Here is a 14307-nt window from a genome sequence, read left to right on the forward strand (position 1 = left end):
GCCTGTAGTCCCAGCACTTTGGGAGGTTGAGGCAGGAGGATCACTTGAGCCCAGGAGTTTAAGATCAGCCTGGGCAACATGGTAAAACCACATCTTTACAAAAAGTAGAAAAATTAGTCAGGTGTGCTGACGTGCTCCTGCAGTCCCAGTTCCTCAGGAGGCTGAGGCTGGAGGATTGCTTTGGCCGGACAGGTTCAGTCTTCACTGAGCCATGATTGTGCCATTGCACTCCATCTGGGAAACAGAGTGAGATCCTGTCACAAAAAAACAAACCAAACCAAAAGAAAAATCATGATGACCACAGCCTTAGAAATGCTCCAGCTTAGTAACACAGACACCAAGAGACAGGGTGTTAGCTTGGTGCCCACCTTCCCTCTGGAATCTCTAACAGCTGGGTTAGAGAGGGTCAGCACCCCCATGTTCTGCCCCCATGACAGGCTGTCCCAGCGTCGAAGTGAGTGTGAGTGTGAGCAGTAATGGACTCCGCAGACACACACACACGGTGTATGGAAAACAGAGTGGAAGGACAGATAGCACGTGCTAAATAGGGGTCATCTTTAAATGGGAGGAAAACAGATTTTCAAAGATTTGATTCATTGTCCTAAAAACAAATGGTTAGTGAATAAAGAGAATATTTTGGTTAGAATTAAATAGTCTCTTTAAAGAAAGGTTGCTTTTTCTTTTGAGACAGAGTTTTGCTGTTGTTACCCAGACTGGAGTGCAATGGCATGATCTCGGCTCACTGCAACCTCCGCCTTCTGGGTTCAAGCAATTCTCCTGCCTCAGCCTCCCAAGTAGCTGGGAGTACAGGCATGCACCACCATGCCCAGCTAATTTCTGTATTTTTAGTAGAGACGGGGTGTCACCTTGTTGACCAGGATGGTCTCAATCTCTTGACCTCATGATCCACTCACCTCGGCCTCCCAAAGTGCTGGGATTATAGGCATGAGCCACCCCGCCCAGCCAAAAGGTTGCTTTTTAACAATTTTATTTTTCTCTCTTGTTCGAGTTATAGAAATGTTGCTTTTTATCAAGTAGAAAACCTCTAAGAGGGATGATATTCACAGCAGCACCACAGGTGGATTCTAGAGATGAATGACTTTGGAAGGACCCAGGAAGGGAGGGCAAGTGAGCTCAGGTCAGATTAGGAGGCAGGAGCCCTGAAAGGCTGCAGGGACACACAGAACAGAGTGCTCTGTTCAAGATGGGCTATTTCATGTTGATGAGGCAGTCAGGGCTAGAAAATATTTCTTCCCTGCTCCTCCCTGCACCTGCTAACAGTCACTCTGTGTCCTCCCAGCTAACTGGATTGCATCATTAAAGGGTCACCTCGCTGACAGAACATCAAGTGGGGAAGCCTCATCATCTGTTAAGGTCAGGCCACCTGGCTTTGTCTGACAAAAAGTTACTTTCTTAACTTTATCTAATTGAATTAAAATAAGATATGATTATATGATTATAGCTGACTTATACAGTGTCTTTTTAACTCAGTGTCACTGAGTGGCTGTGACCTTTTTCCTTAGACACTTGATTATCTCCTTGGAACTAAGTCACTTAATTGCCAAGCGGCATGGACTTAGAGGAAACACCCTCCAAGAAAAACTTGTGTCTTTAGCATGAGTGGGTTTGTCCTGTTCTTCTTTTGGGTTCCTTTGAGTTGAGCACCTTTTGCCATCTGATTCCTAGTGTCAACAACTAAGGAAAAGACCTGTGCACACAGGACACAGCATGGGCTGGTGCTCAGGCAATATGTTTTCTGTCATTACAGGAGGCCACAGGAGTCCAGAAAAGGGGTACATATGGGGAATCCTCCCGTGTGGATGAATAATCCAGATGATGAGGAACGTGTGTCTCGCTGGCTTTCCTGTACACAGGCAGCCGGAGTTGAGCTTCCTGTTGTGAATGAAGACCTAGGCCGTGATGGGAGAAGTGGCTGTTCCAGATAAGGATCGATGGGCACATTCTGCGGTCCCTGAGAGCAGCAGCATTCTCTGTCTATGGGGTGGGGTTCTGTGCATGGGAGTGGTGTGTGTCTGTGAATGTGTGTAGTGTGACCCTGACTGTGCCTGGCTGTGTGTGGGTTTCCCTAGGTACATGTCTCTCCCTTATTAGTGTCCACATTCTTAGTGAAAAATGCCTCACTCTTGTAGCCTGACAAGAGCATAGGTAATTATTAGTGAAAATGTCAGCTTACGACGTGCATAGTTTATGCATGCAAAGGACACTTCAGTTACCCAAAGGAAATCCTGTCCACACCTAAGCAAATGTTCATTGGGTGCTAATGGAACAAACCTGTCTCAGGATCCTAACTAATTCATTATTTTTTCATTGGGAATCTGCTTCTAAACCTCATTTTCAATAAATGTCACCTGGTAACAAGCCTTCCTGTTCCTCCTGGCATTGGAGTGGTCATGACACCTCACTGTGGCCACTTCCCTCCTTCACAAGCCTTTTCTACTAAAGCCTTCAGAATTGATCCTCCATGACCCATTTTCAGCATGGAGAGTGGGGCGGGGCTCCTTCCTGTGCAGGGAGACCCTGAGGCAGCCCCATGCTATGACCAGTTTTGGTAGGAGACTGAGAAAAGAGGAGCCTGAATGCAGGGTTGGGGTAAAATCACCCGACTCTCTTCATTGCGGCCTCATATTGACCATCAGCTAATGTGGCCCAGAATAGATAATGCCGGGGCAATGTAGAGGCCCAGCCTCCAGCACTCAGCCTAGTCATGGTTTCTGTGTGCTTGGCTCAGGGAACACAGCAAGAGGACAAGGAGACCAAGGGCTTTGCCCGAGGGCCTGAGAGGCAGGGTGAGCCCCTGCCTTCCTCCCAACAGGATGTGGGAGGCTCATGCATGAGGTGGGAAAGACAGCAGAGGCTCCATGGTGCTCCTGTTGCACCCACTGTTGACAAACGTTCTTCTTTGCCACAGAGCCCTGTGAAAAAATAAGTCAAGGTGGTTGATTTCAGTCCACATGAATATAAAATGAGCCAAATTATGGTTTGAGCTCTTTTGGATTGTGCATTTGGTAGAAACTTATTGTATGCAATTTGCATTGCTGTGTAGATGACAGTAGTTTCCTACTTTTCAATATAATAAGGCCGTGTGATTTTAAAATGTTTCTTGTTTCCCTTGAATGTATGTCCTCATAACAAAATTCCCCTACCTAGGTGGCCTTCTACTGTGTGCAATTAAAGGTACAAATCAGTGTTACCAACATTGAGGTTCTAAAAATTCATGGCGAGCTGCACAGTGCGCTCCATGAGAGAGCAGGGCATAGCCTTGGCCTGGGCCTCAAAAAGAGCTTGATTTAGAGGAGTAGGAAGAAGACATGAAGACATCCATGCCATGGAGGAAGCCAAGGTTGAAAGGCCGGGAGAGATAGTTCAATGTCATGCCCTGGGTGCAGCCAGGATGTTCGGGCCCCATCTATGGGGAAGGAGCAGAGCTTGGACTTCAGGGCTGGTGTGAGCACTGCCCGGCCACCGTTCTAAGAGCCTGGAAAGAGGAGCTGCTGTTTCATTTGTCTTCTTCACCTTTCTGTGTTGATGGCAATAACACAATCAGAAATTAGTGAAAGGCAAAGAACAGGAGGGAGTTCCCAAGATATCTGACTTAGATGAGGGGATATGATGAGCAGGGGTGGACATCAGGGTCGGGTCAGACGTAGCACCATCCCCAGGCCTGCTATCCCTGTGACTGGGACAGAGAACAGCATTTACTTTTCCCCAGCTTCTGGAAGTTGCCTGACAGCTGGTCCTTGTGTAGATGCTGTTGGCCAAGGTTGGTCTATCCGAGAATCCCATTTAACCAAAGGAAGCCTCACAGCCCCTGGCCAGGGCAGCTGCGTCACACTAGTTGCAGCAGAGGTGGGAGGGGAGCCAGTTCCAGTACAGGGTGAGCTCAGCAAAGGGAGGGGTTGCCCCAGAGCCCAGGTGTTCCTGCACATCTCCCTTCTGACCCATAAGACATCACTTTGCCGGTTTCTCTGAGACAGGCTTGGAATCATCTGTCTCACAGTCTGTGACCTGCCATAATGGGTGGAAGGATTCTGGCCCTGGCTGGTCACTGTGAGGGCAGGGGCCCTGTCCTTCTTCTTCCTTCTCATCCCAGAGCTTAGCCCTGGGCAGCCCATCTTGGGGGCCCCAGTGATGTTCTAGTGCACACAGCCCTGTGCTGAGCAAGCACGAGTGTGAAAAGGCTTCCTGGTCACCCTCTGCAGTCTGCTGAGTCCCACGCGAATGCAGGTTCCTGTGTGGGTTCTGATTCAGGTTCAGGGAGAAGTGCGTGGGCTCCCCTCTGTGTTTGCTGCTGTTGTCCTGTCTGCTCCTGAAGTCTGCAACTAAGGATTAAAATAATAAATATTGTGAATAGCTCACCATCATGGCTTAAAGTCCAATAAAATGGATGTTAACTGCCGTAGGAGCATAGGTTTATTTAGGAAAGTTAAGTGATACAGTAACCTTTTTATAAAAAAGAGGATACTTACCAGGCCTCTTTCTGTGCGGAGACCCTGTCCTGGAGTCATAACGTGCACTTGTGTGCTGCCTCTGTGAACACTGCCTACTTCACAGGGATGAGGGTGGCTTAGCCAGAGACCCGAGGCTCTGTCCCCCAGGGCTCTCCTGATGGTGTCCTTTGCCTTCCTTCACCACCAAGGAGGGTGGCCCAGCGGCAGCTCAGCCCCTGCTCTTACCCCACCTCCTTTGCACATGCCAGCCCTGTGTCCTCAGCACCCAGGGCTGCCAGAGGGCCTTCAGCAGCTCCCACAGCTGACAGTGACCCTGTGTTTCCTAGATTTCAAAAAGGAAGTGGCAGGAATGTTTGGTGTGATGAGCCCAGAAGCTGCCATAGCTCTTTATTGGGTAAAGTCTTTATTCTTTGTCTGAGATGGGAATTTTATTTCTCTTGGTTTCTTTCCACTTCATTTGAATTATGACACGCAAATCTCACCATAGAAATTATAGATGAATTGCAGAATTTCTTGGCGGGCAAATGTAAGTAAGAGTCCATTACCAACGAAGAACTGGTTCAAGACGGCACCCACAGATGACAGCTTTAGTGACAAACTGCATGGCAGAGCATTTTCCTCATGGGAAATGCATATTTTTAAAAAATCATGGTGACTCTGCAACTAACATCATTTTGAAAATCTTCACGAAACTTTTGTACCTTTCCACAAGTGTCCTTTAGGCTTTATTTTCTGGCCATGGCCTCAAGCACTATTTCCTGTCTGAGTGTTTTAATGTCATCATGTAAACAAAAGACCTGTGCACACAGGACACAGCATGGTCTGATGCTCACAGTGTTTTCCTTTCTGCAGAGGAACGCAGCTTCGGAAAGTGACCTGAACTCAGGTACTCTGGGGTCATCCCTTTGCTAAGGAAATATCTTAGTGTTGAGAAACTGACACTTTTCTCCCTGCTTTGGCTGGAGAGCCACCCTAGTATGAGATTCCTGCTGGAAATGAGGTTTGGACAATTTGGTGTAAGAAAAATGAAAAGTTTAGTCAACACCTGTGGCCATCCACTCTAGTTCCCAGAAGCAGTGATGTCATTTAAAAAGGAACAGGGGTGCATCAGGGTGGGGAGGCATGGAGAAGAGAGTCTGTGTGGAGTGATGGGGAATGTCTATGGGAGTGTGTGTGTGAATTTCTCTAGAAAGGCTGTTCCCCTGTTCAAAGCACAACATTAGAATCAATGTTCTAGAAACAAACCTCCATCCCCACTGGACACATCACATTAGTCAACACTCATACTTTGCCACAGCTGTACAGGGAGGGGAGTTGAACATGCTGAGTTCTGAGATGGGAGAGGGTGGAGAGATGAATTACCCAGGCTGTCAATTTCCTGAATGAAATAGGCAAAGTGATCTCAGGAATGGGTGGTGAAGAGTGGAAGGACGGGCTGAAACTCTGCATTAATCAGACAGCTCTGTTGGAAGTTCTCACCACACCAGGAAGTTTGAGCACGTGTGTGTGCATATAAAAATAGAGTATAGCCTTAAAAAATGGTTAGTGAGTAAATAGAATATTTTGATTACAATTCAGTCTTCTTTTTAAAGAAAGGCTTCTTGCTATTTTGTAGAAAACCTCTAAAAGGGATGATACTCACAGAAGCACCAGAGGTGTGCTCTTGGAGGAAATAAGCTTGGAAGGACTCAGGAAGAAGGGACAGGTGAGTTCAGGTCAGATGAGAAGGCAGGAGCCTGAAGAGCCTGCAGGGACACACAGCCTGCCCTGGGTGCTGTGCCCTGTTTGAGATGGACTATTTCACATTGATGAGGTGACCTGGGGCTAGAAAACCTCTCTTAACTGCTCCTCCACTGCACCTGCTGACAGTCACTATGTGTCTTTTTACTTCCCACAGAATGCAACCTGGTGGAAAAGTTCTCGTACCAATCCTCAGTTGAGGATGAGCCACCACAGGGGAAGGTCAGTCCACATGGTTTGGTTGGAGAAAAGGTTTCTTAACTTTATCCTTTTGAATTTCAGTACGGTAGGAGAATCTGACCCTATGTGTCATAGGTGATTTGTACAGTGTCTTTGGTGGGGAGAATTCTGAGTGAGAGTCTGTTCCCCACTGAGGCTTGATTTAAGACAGGAGGAGAAAATGGCAGCACCAGCCACGCACTTAGTGACAGTGAGCTTCCTCCTCTGCAGCTTGATTCCGTGCTTGGGGCAGAATCACTTCACTGCCAAGTCACAGGACCTTGAGAGGGAATATCCTGCGAGAACGACGTTAGCGTGAGTCAGTTGTCCTGTTCTTCTTCTGTGTTCCTTTGACTTGGACACTCTTTCCCATCTGGTCTTCTAATGTCAACAATGAAGAAAAGACCTGTACACTCAAGCCTCAGGATGGTCTGAAGCTCACGGTGTTTTCCTTTCCCTCCATGCAGGCAGAGGAACCCTCCAAGGAAAAAGGTGTGTATTCTGGGAGCGCTCCTCCGCTCAGGAAAGATCTTGAGTGTGGCAACAGGTGGCACTTACTCTCCTGCTTTTGCTGGGGGGCCGCTTTGGTTTGAGCTTCCTGACAGAAAGGAGATAGGGGCAGTTTGGTTTAAAAAACGCTGTCCATCCAGTAAAGAACCGTGACCATCCCCTCGAGTCCCTGGAGGCAGAATTGCCATTTAGATGGAATAGGGTGGTGTGCCTCAGGGAGATGAGGTATGGAGGAGACAGCCGTGTGCAGTGATTGGGAATGTCTTTGGGAGTGTATGCATGTTTTCCCAGAAAATTCAGAAAAACTGTCTAAAACATTGAATCGCTACTGCACATTTCACCTAAATTAATCCATTCATCCTCCACCATGGCTGTACCTGAAGGTAAATGTTATATCCTTACTCCTTACTCCTCAGATAGAGATGGTGCAGAGATGGATTTCCCAGGCTCTCAGTCTCCCAAACGCAAGAGGCAAATGTGAACTCAGGAACGGGGGCGGCAGCAGGGGAGGATTGATGCTGTGGGTTACTATTGTGCATTCACCAGGCGGCCCTGGTAGAACTCGTCATTATGCCAGGCAGTTCTGGCATCTGTTTGTGCATGTGGAAGGATAAGAGTCCTGAGAGGTCCCAAACACTGTCTGTCATTTTAGGGAAGTCTCAAGGGCTGCCTGACGCAGGTTATCAGTAGGTACATGTTATGCTGGACTTTTCTATGTGCATTTATTAATGTGAAACACAGAGAAGCGAGCTCACAGGTGGTTGGTGGTAGTGGTGGCATCATTCCTCAGCTCATGGTCTGAAGCAGAGAAATAATCAGGGACATACTCTATTGTGTTCAATAAGCCATTTTTCACAAGCATTCGACATGCTCAGGTGTAGAGGTGTGGTTTGTTCTTTCTGCATGTTAATGAGAAATGGAAGGAGTTTTGTTTCCATGGGCATCATGTGTGCTCTGCTCATCCCCATAATTCCTTCCCTTGTGAGCAAGATGACCTTTTCCAGAAGGCCAGATCTCTCCTCCTGTGCCACAGCAAACACCAAGGCTCTGGGTTTTGTGTGTGTGTGCGGGGGGAAGCGCGTAGTGTCCTTTGTGAATGGAGAACAAGAGATGAGTGTGTGGATGTGGCATTCAGTACTGTATGGGGAGTGAGGTGGGACACAGCCCCTCACAGGTGCTCTGTGACCCTGGACACAAAGTCCTTCATGCCTGTGCCAGGAAGTGGCAAGAGCTTACCCTCTCCCTCTGCACTCTGGGGACCTGCAGCAGCACCTTCCTGTCCAGCCCTCAGCATCTGCTCCTGGTCACAGGGCACTCCCTGGGTCTCCTGAAGTAGAGAATCCTCCTCTGGGATTACTCAGTGTGCCCCCATCCTAGAGACCCAAGGGGGGATCCCATGCTGGAGCACGGCTCTGGCCTCCACTTCTCACCCAGTCCCAAATCCTTGAGCTACAAATGGAAGCTGAATTGGTTTGGAGAATTCAGTGTCCAGCTGTCACCGAGGCCCTCTGTGGCCAGCAGGAATCCTAGGGGGTGTGTGTGGAGTGGCTGTGTGTTGCTGCAGGCTCACACCCTCCTTATAACGTGGTTCCTGGAATCCACTGGGCCCAGGACAGAGCCGCTGGGCAGCTGGCACCGTGGTCACTTGTCTTGTCACACCCTCTGCTCTGGCCTGACAGCCTTGTCCTGCACCCCATGCTGCAGTCAGGCCCAGCTTGTTCCCTGTATCAGGCCTGCCAGGTGCCCTCCTGCCCAGTCCTCCCACAGCTCACACAAAACCTGGCAGGGCCCGTTCATTCACGTGCTGAGAATCACAGCCTCGCTTGAGGATTAAGGCTGTGGGACAAGGGGCTTTCCCTAGAGTACTGTTACAGTGTTTCTAAGCTTTCAGAAGCTTATGGGATTCTTGTGAGGGTTGAGTATTTTCCAGGTCCCTAAGGTCATCCCAGGCATACAACAGTCACTCAATCTGTGACATCGGTTGTCACCCCGTCCCACAGGCCCCAACTCAGTCCCAGGCCTGTGGCAGGTGCTGCCCACCTAGGGTTTATGGAGGGCCTGGCAGTGCAGCCCTGCCCTTCCCTCCTGTGTTTTTTGTTGGAGAGCAGCGGGATGGGTGATCAACAGGGAGAAAAGACATGGGATTCATCAGAAGAGCAGAGACAGGCCCTAAAGGAGGAGGAGGGAGGGAATCACATACTGTGATCACATACTGTCCTGGAGATGGTGGTTGCCTCTTGGAGGAACTGGATGACATGGCTTTGGCCTTCCCTGCCTGGCACAGTAACAGGATGTGAGGGCTGGGAAAGTGTGTGGGAAGACAGAGGCTCCTCCCTTGCTGTAGGAAGTGATCCAGGCTGCAGAGAAGTCTCGAGATGAGCACACTGGAGCTGTGGGGTTGGCTCCGCAGCCTCAGGACAGCAGGGCCTGAGTGCCTCCTTGACTCTCACTCTCTCCTTTCCTTCCCATGGTTGCCCCATCATCACTGCTGCTCCCAACATTCTAAAGCTGCTGGAGCAGATATGGAAGAGGACAAAAGGGCAGACAACCATCAGCATGTAATTATCTCCTTCCTCCCCTCTCTCACCCTCTGACTCATGAACTCCTCTAGCTCTGGCCCTCTCCCTCTTTCCCTCTGTTATCCTCCTGAGGGACCTGGTCTCATCGTGGCCATCAATGCTCTGGGTCTTCAGGGCCTGTAAAGTCCCTCTTCAGCCCTCCTGCCCACTGTCTTGGCATTGCCCTGACTCCTGGCCCCAGGCTGCAGCGCTGAATCTTGTTGAGCAACTCCACAGGGTCCAGGCAGGAAACTGGGCTGGGGTCAGAAGAGCTTGGCCCCACCCTACTGGAGGGGTTCCCAGTGACATCTGGGTCTGCTCTGGGGACCACCCCCCAAAGCTGCACTGGGGACTCTGGACATGCACAGTTGTTTTTCTCCTCTCAGATGTCAAAAAGTCCTCTCCATGCACCTGTGGAAAACGCAGTAGAGACAAAGCCTGAACAGGCAGAAGAAATGTGAGTGTGCAGGGGCGGCATGACCAGGGGGAGGCAGACAGTGCCTCTGTCCCCATGTCTGCCCCACTCTCTTGCTATCCCATCAGAACACCCAGCAACTTCAAGGAGGATGAGGATGCTGAAGAGCCTCACCTCACCTGTTGTGACCTTTTTCATGCTGCAAATTCCTATAGACAAGTGAAGGATGCCCAGAGAACATCCTCCAGGGAACACACCCTCTCCATAGCAGCCCGTGAGCCTGCTGGGCTGAGCCCTCCACAGGCTGCTCTAATGAGGGAGAGGCTGAGGTGCTGGTCCGGCTACCACATGCAGGATTCCAAGGCCATGCACCATGCTTTTGTCTGCAGTGCCACTGAAGCTCATTTGAGGGGACCCAGCCATGCCCTCCCAGACCCCTGAAGCCCACAGGGAGCATCACCAATTCATCATGAGCAGACATTGGAGCTGACCATGAACCCCCAAGTTTCATGCTTCCTAGGAAAGGTGTGAGAGGGAGGGAGGCACCCCCAGGCTTTGCCATGCCAGCCCAGCACTGGACACCTGCAGGCACTCAGTAGGTCCTGGTGTCAAGTAGGTGAAAAGCCAGGATCCAGAACCCCCTGGGGTGTGCCCAGTCCCAGCAGCCCCTCAGCCTCCATGGAGCCCTGGGGTCTGGGGTGGCCTCCTGGTCCCATTTCTCAAGATGAGGTTGGAGGCTTCTGTGTGTAGAGAGCACTGACTTGGGAATCGATGGTTCTGTGTCTGTGTCTGATGCCAACAAAAGAAACTGTAAGGCTGGTTGCCTTGCCGGGAGTCAAACGGACACGTTCATCACTCTCTGCACCTGATAACTGCGTCATCACCCCAACTCATTATCTGGCCTCGCCACATAGCTTCTCCTGCACCTGCCTCTGCATACCATACCCAAGCCCATGCTCAGCACTAAATTATGCATCCAACCTCCAGCCCACTGTTAAAAAACCCTGCAGAAAAATTTTTAAAGAAGCCCCACCATACCATACCCTGCCCGACAACAGCCTGCCCTGTACACCCCCGGCAGGCCCACTTACCCCAGGTCCCACCCGCCTACCAATGGCAGCTAGTTTCATGTACTTCCGACTTTAACTCCATGTACTTCCTGCTCCTCAACAGCCAATAGAAATGCCTTCTCTTTGTTTCCCCAGTAGCCAATCAATTGCCTGCCCTCCCCATAAAACCCCACGCCCTGAACAGCCAGGTGTGACTTCTCCGGCCCCACCCTGGACCACAGAACCTTGCCCGGGAGCTGAATAAATTAGCTTCTCACTTCCTTATACTTGCCTCAGTTTCCTCATTTTACCTCTGCAATAAATCTTACAGAAACCTCTGAAGACAAGTCATGGCAGTGGTCACTTGGGAGGAGTTGAGGAGCATAATTCAGGGTGCCACTGTTTTAAATGTATTTTCCTATTTGAAATTAACATATACATATGAACGTGTGTTTTATACATATATATATATACACACACATATATATATATAAAATACACTACACACACACACACACACACACACCCTGTTTTTTATTCTTTAAAAAGTAGTGTTTTCTGTAATCCTTTCATGTTGGAATGTATTATGTGGGAAATGTGTGTTTTGCTAAAGCATAATGATTTCCTGAATGAAAATGCACAGACAGGGTTGGTGGGGTGTTGGAAGGACCAAGTATTCTTAGGCTGTAACGATGACGTGCTCCAGGAAGCTGCACACATTTAACGTGCAGTTCTTCCATCTGGATGGCATGGAGGGTCCAGGGGGAGGGCAGGTCCCCACCCCACCCTGTGTCATCAGACCTCCTGCTCCTCTCAGGGCCTGAGGGCATAGGACTCTGCCTGTGGATCCTTGAGCCTCTCTCTCCTTCTGCATCTGTTTCAGTATCAGGGGTCCAGCTCCCTGAAGGTGCCTGTGTGCCTGCCTGGGCTCAGTGCCTCCTGTAGGACATTTATAGACACTCTCTGTACACAGGCAACCCCATCACAGAGAGCAGCACGCAGGCCTCAGAGCCCTGTGGATGGACTCTGGGGAGGCCAGGGGCCCAAGGTCACCTTCCAGGGCCCAAGGAGCCCTCTGAGACCTGCACACCCACCCCAGGGAGCCCCTCCTCCCGCCTCCTCTGTGCCCCCCAACAACCCTCGCACCTCTGTCTGTGTTGCAGATTTTTATTTTTCTCTGTGTGTATGTGTGTGTGTGTGTGTGTGTGTGTGTGCAACATGACTGTTTATTCACCTGGGTTCAGCGGAGCTAAGACTGAAAAGGGTGTAGGAGTTGGTTTTATAGGTTTGTGGTAAACAGTGGAAAGTTACAGAAGTAAGTTTAGGGCAGTTCTTTGTAAGTTGGGAGGGATCGTAGGGTGTGGAGGTTGACCAAGGTTGGTTACAAAGTCCAATGGCCTTGTCAACTGGGGCAGGAATATGGAACAATAGAGAAGTCTTGAAGGTAAGGTCTCAGGGTTTGATAATTTCTTCCTCTTTTCATGGTCTTCCTATTACTTTAGATTTTCCAGCAACTAATCTGGAGTGTTCGTGCAGGTTGCAGAGTTTAACATGGCATCTATGGGGCCGTCCTGTCTTATTCCTCTGCAGTAAGAGTTATTGGAAGCTCGGCGTGCGTGATGGTCCAGGGGGCCTCGGAGATGTTCGGGCAGCGTCAGTCTTCACCCACCAAGCCAATTCGGGTCTGGGAGCTTTGGGAACAGTGACAGGAGTAGGACAGTCCGACTCTCCATGGGGACCCTGCACAGAAGGGGCAGGGCTTAGGAGGAATTTCGGGCTGCAGGCATTCCTTGGCCCAGTGGCCAGGTTTCTGACACTTGAAGCAAGGTCTGGGCACTTTGAAATCTTTGTGAGCTGGTGGTGTGGCTGAGGTTTGTCTTATAGCAGAGGCGGCATCTGTAGTTCTGAGATGCGCGGCCTCCCACAGACCCTTCCCTATTATTGACCACCTTAAAGGTGAGGTTGGTTAATTCTTGTTGTGGAGTTTGAGGGACAGATCCTAATTTCTGTAGCTTTTTTAATGTTAGGGGCTGACTGGGTGATAAAATGCATATTAAACATTCGCTAGGGGTGAGAGTAGATGTAAAGATGACATTTAAGTTACTCCAGGTGAGGTTATAGGACTGGGTTAAGTATTGGAGAATCTGATGGAAAGGAGCCTAAACAGTGGCTGATTTGGGAAAGGTTGGATAAAGGGAAGGAACCTGCACCCTAACTATGCCTTTGGCTCCAGCCACCTCTGGAAGCGTTGCAGATTTTTCAAACATCTGGAAGGGCCGAGACACAAGACCTCACCCTGGCCCAGCCACCATCTGGATCCTGAGAGTTTTGGGGATTGTGCTACACTTTCTGGACTTTTATATTTTCTTGTTTAATTTTTTAAAAAATATTCTTACTTTAGGCTGGGCATGGTGGCTCACACTGGTAATCCCAGCACTTTGGGAGGCCGAGGTGGGCATATCACTAGGTGAAGAGATTGAGATCATTCTGGCCAAGACGGGGAAACCCCGTCTCTACAAAAAATACTTAGCCAGGTGTGGTGGCGGGCACCTGTAGTCCCAGCTACTCAGGATACTGAGGCAGGAGAATCACTTGAACCCAGGAGGCAGAGGTTGCAGTGAATCCAGATTGTGCCATTGCATTCCAGCCTGGTGACAGAACTAGACTCCATCTCAAAGAAAAATTCTTACTTTAATCTGCTTTTTGTAAGACACAAGCTGTCATTGTGTCATTGTAGCTTACATTTTATTCCTTAAGCGATTGTTCAATTGGTTTATTAGTGTTTTGTGATTTTTGTCCAATTCTTCTGGAATTTTTGTAATTTTGATAGATGTTTTATACTTTGTTTCTTTTCTTAATGACTTTTACTTTAGTTTTTAATGAATACATGGTACAGTAAGTTATAGTAAGAGATAGTATTTTTATCTATCTCTTAAGTAAGAGATAGTTTTTTAGTAGTTTATACTCTGTCCACATTTTAACATATGTAAGTGTCAATGGCCAGGCATGGTGGCTCACACCTGTAATCCCAGCATTTTGGGAGAAAAAAAAAAATATATATATATATATATATGTATATATACATACACAGCACACACACACATATACATATTATGATATATGTATACATATTATATATATTATATTTGTATAATATATTTGTATATATGTTTTTATATATAATACATAATACATATTTTATATATACTATATATTTTTGGCATGTATATTTCTGTTTATATATATATATTTATATATATATAAAATACATAAATGTATATATTTATATACTATATATAAACATATTAAAATATATAATATATAAAACATATATAAAAATGTTAAAC

General features: G+C 48.4%; 1 protein-coding gene across 35 annotated transcripts in view; it reads left to right on the forward strand.

The window, feature by feature from the left end:
• LOC103791347 (uncharacterized) overlaps positions 1-14307 on the forward strand; it is a 65360-nt gene that overhangs the window by 18057 nt on the left and 32996 nt on the right. For 7 of the 35 annotated variants that reach the window (XM_078364592.1, XM_078364593.1, XM_035290548.3 and 4 more), the window contains 5 exons: positions 1301-1374; positions 6085-6174; positions 6367-6431; positions 6660-6743; positions 6896-6920. In XM_078364592.1, coding sequence (XP_078220718.1) covers positions 1301-1374; positions 6085-6174; positions 6367-6431; positions 6660-6743; positions 6896-6920 — 338 coding nt within the window. Of the gene's footprint in view, positions 1-1300; positions 1375-1768; positions 1906-4493; positions 4864-6084; positions 6175-6199; positions 6432-6659; positions 6744-6895; positions 6921-9446; positions 9640-9882; positions 9954-10039; positions 11246-14307 lie in introns of those variants that run through there. The other 28 variants (XR_013531994.1, XM_078364596.1, XM_078364588.1 and 25 more) reach the window with 12 other exon arrangements.

Source organism: Callithrix jacchus, chromosome 2 (genome assembly GCF_049354715.1).
Source record: "Callithrix jacchus isolate 240 chromosome 2, calJac240_pri, whole genome shotgun sequence".
Classification (NCBI taxonomy): Eukaryota; Metazoa; Chordata; class Mammalia; order Primates; family Cebidae; genus Callithrix; species Callithrix jacchus.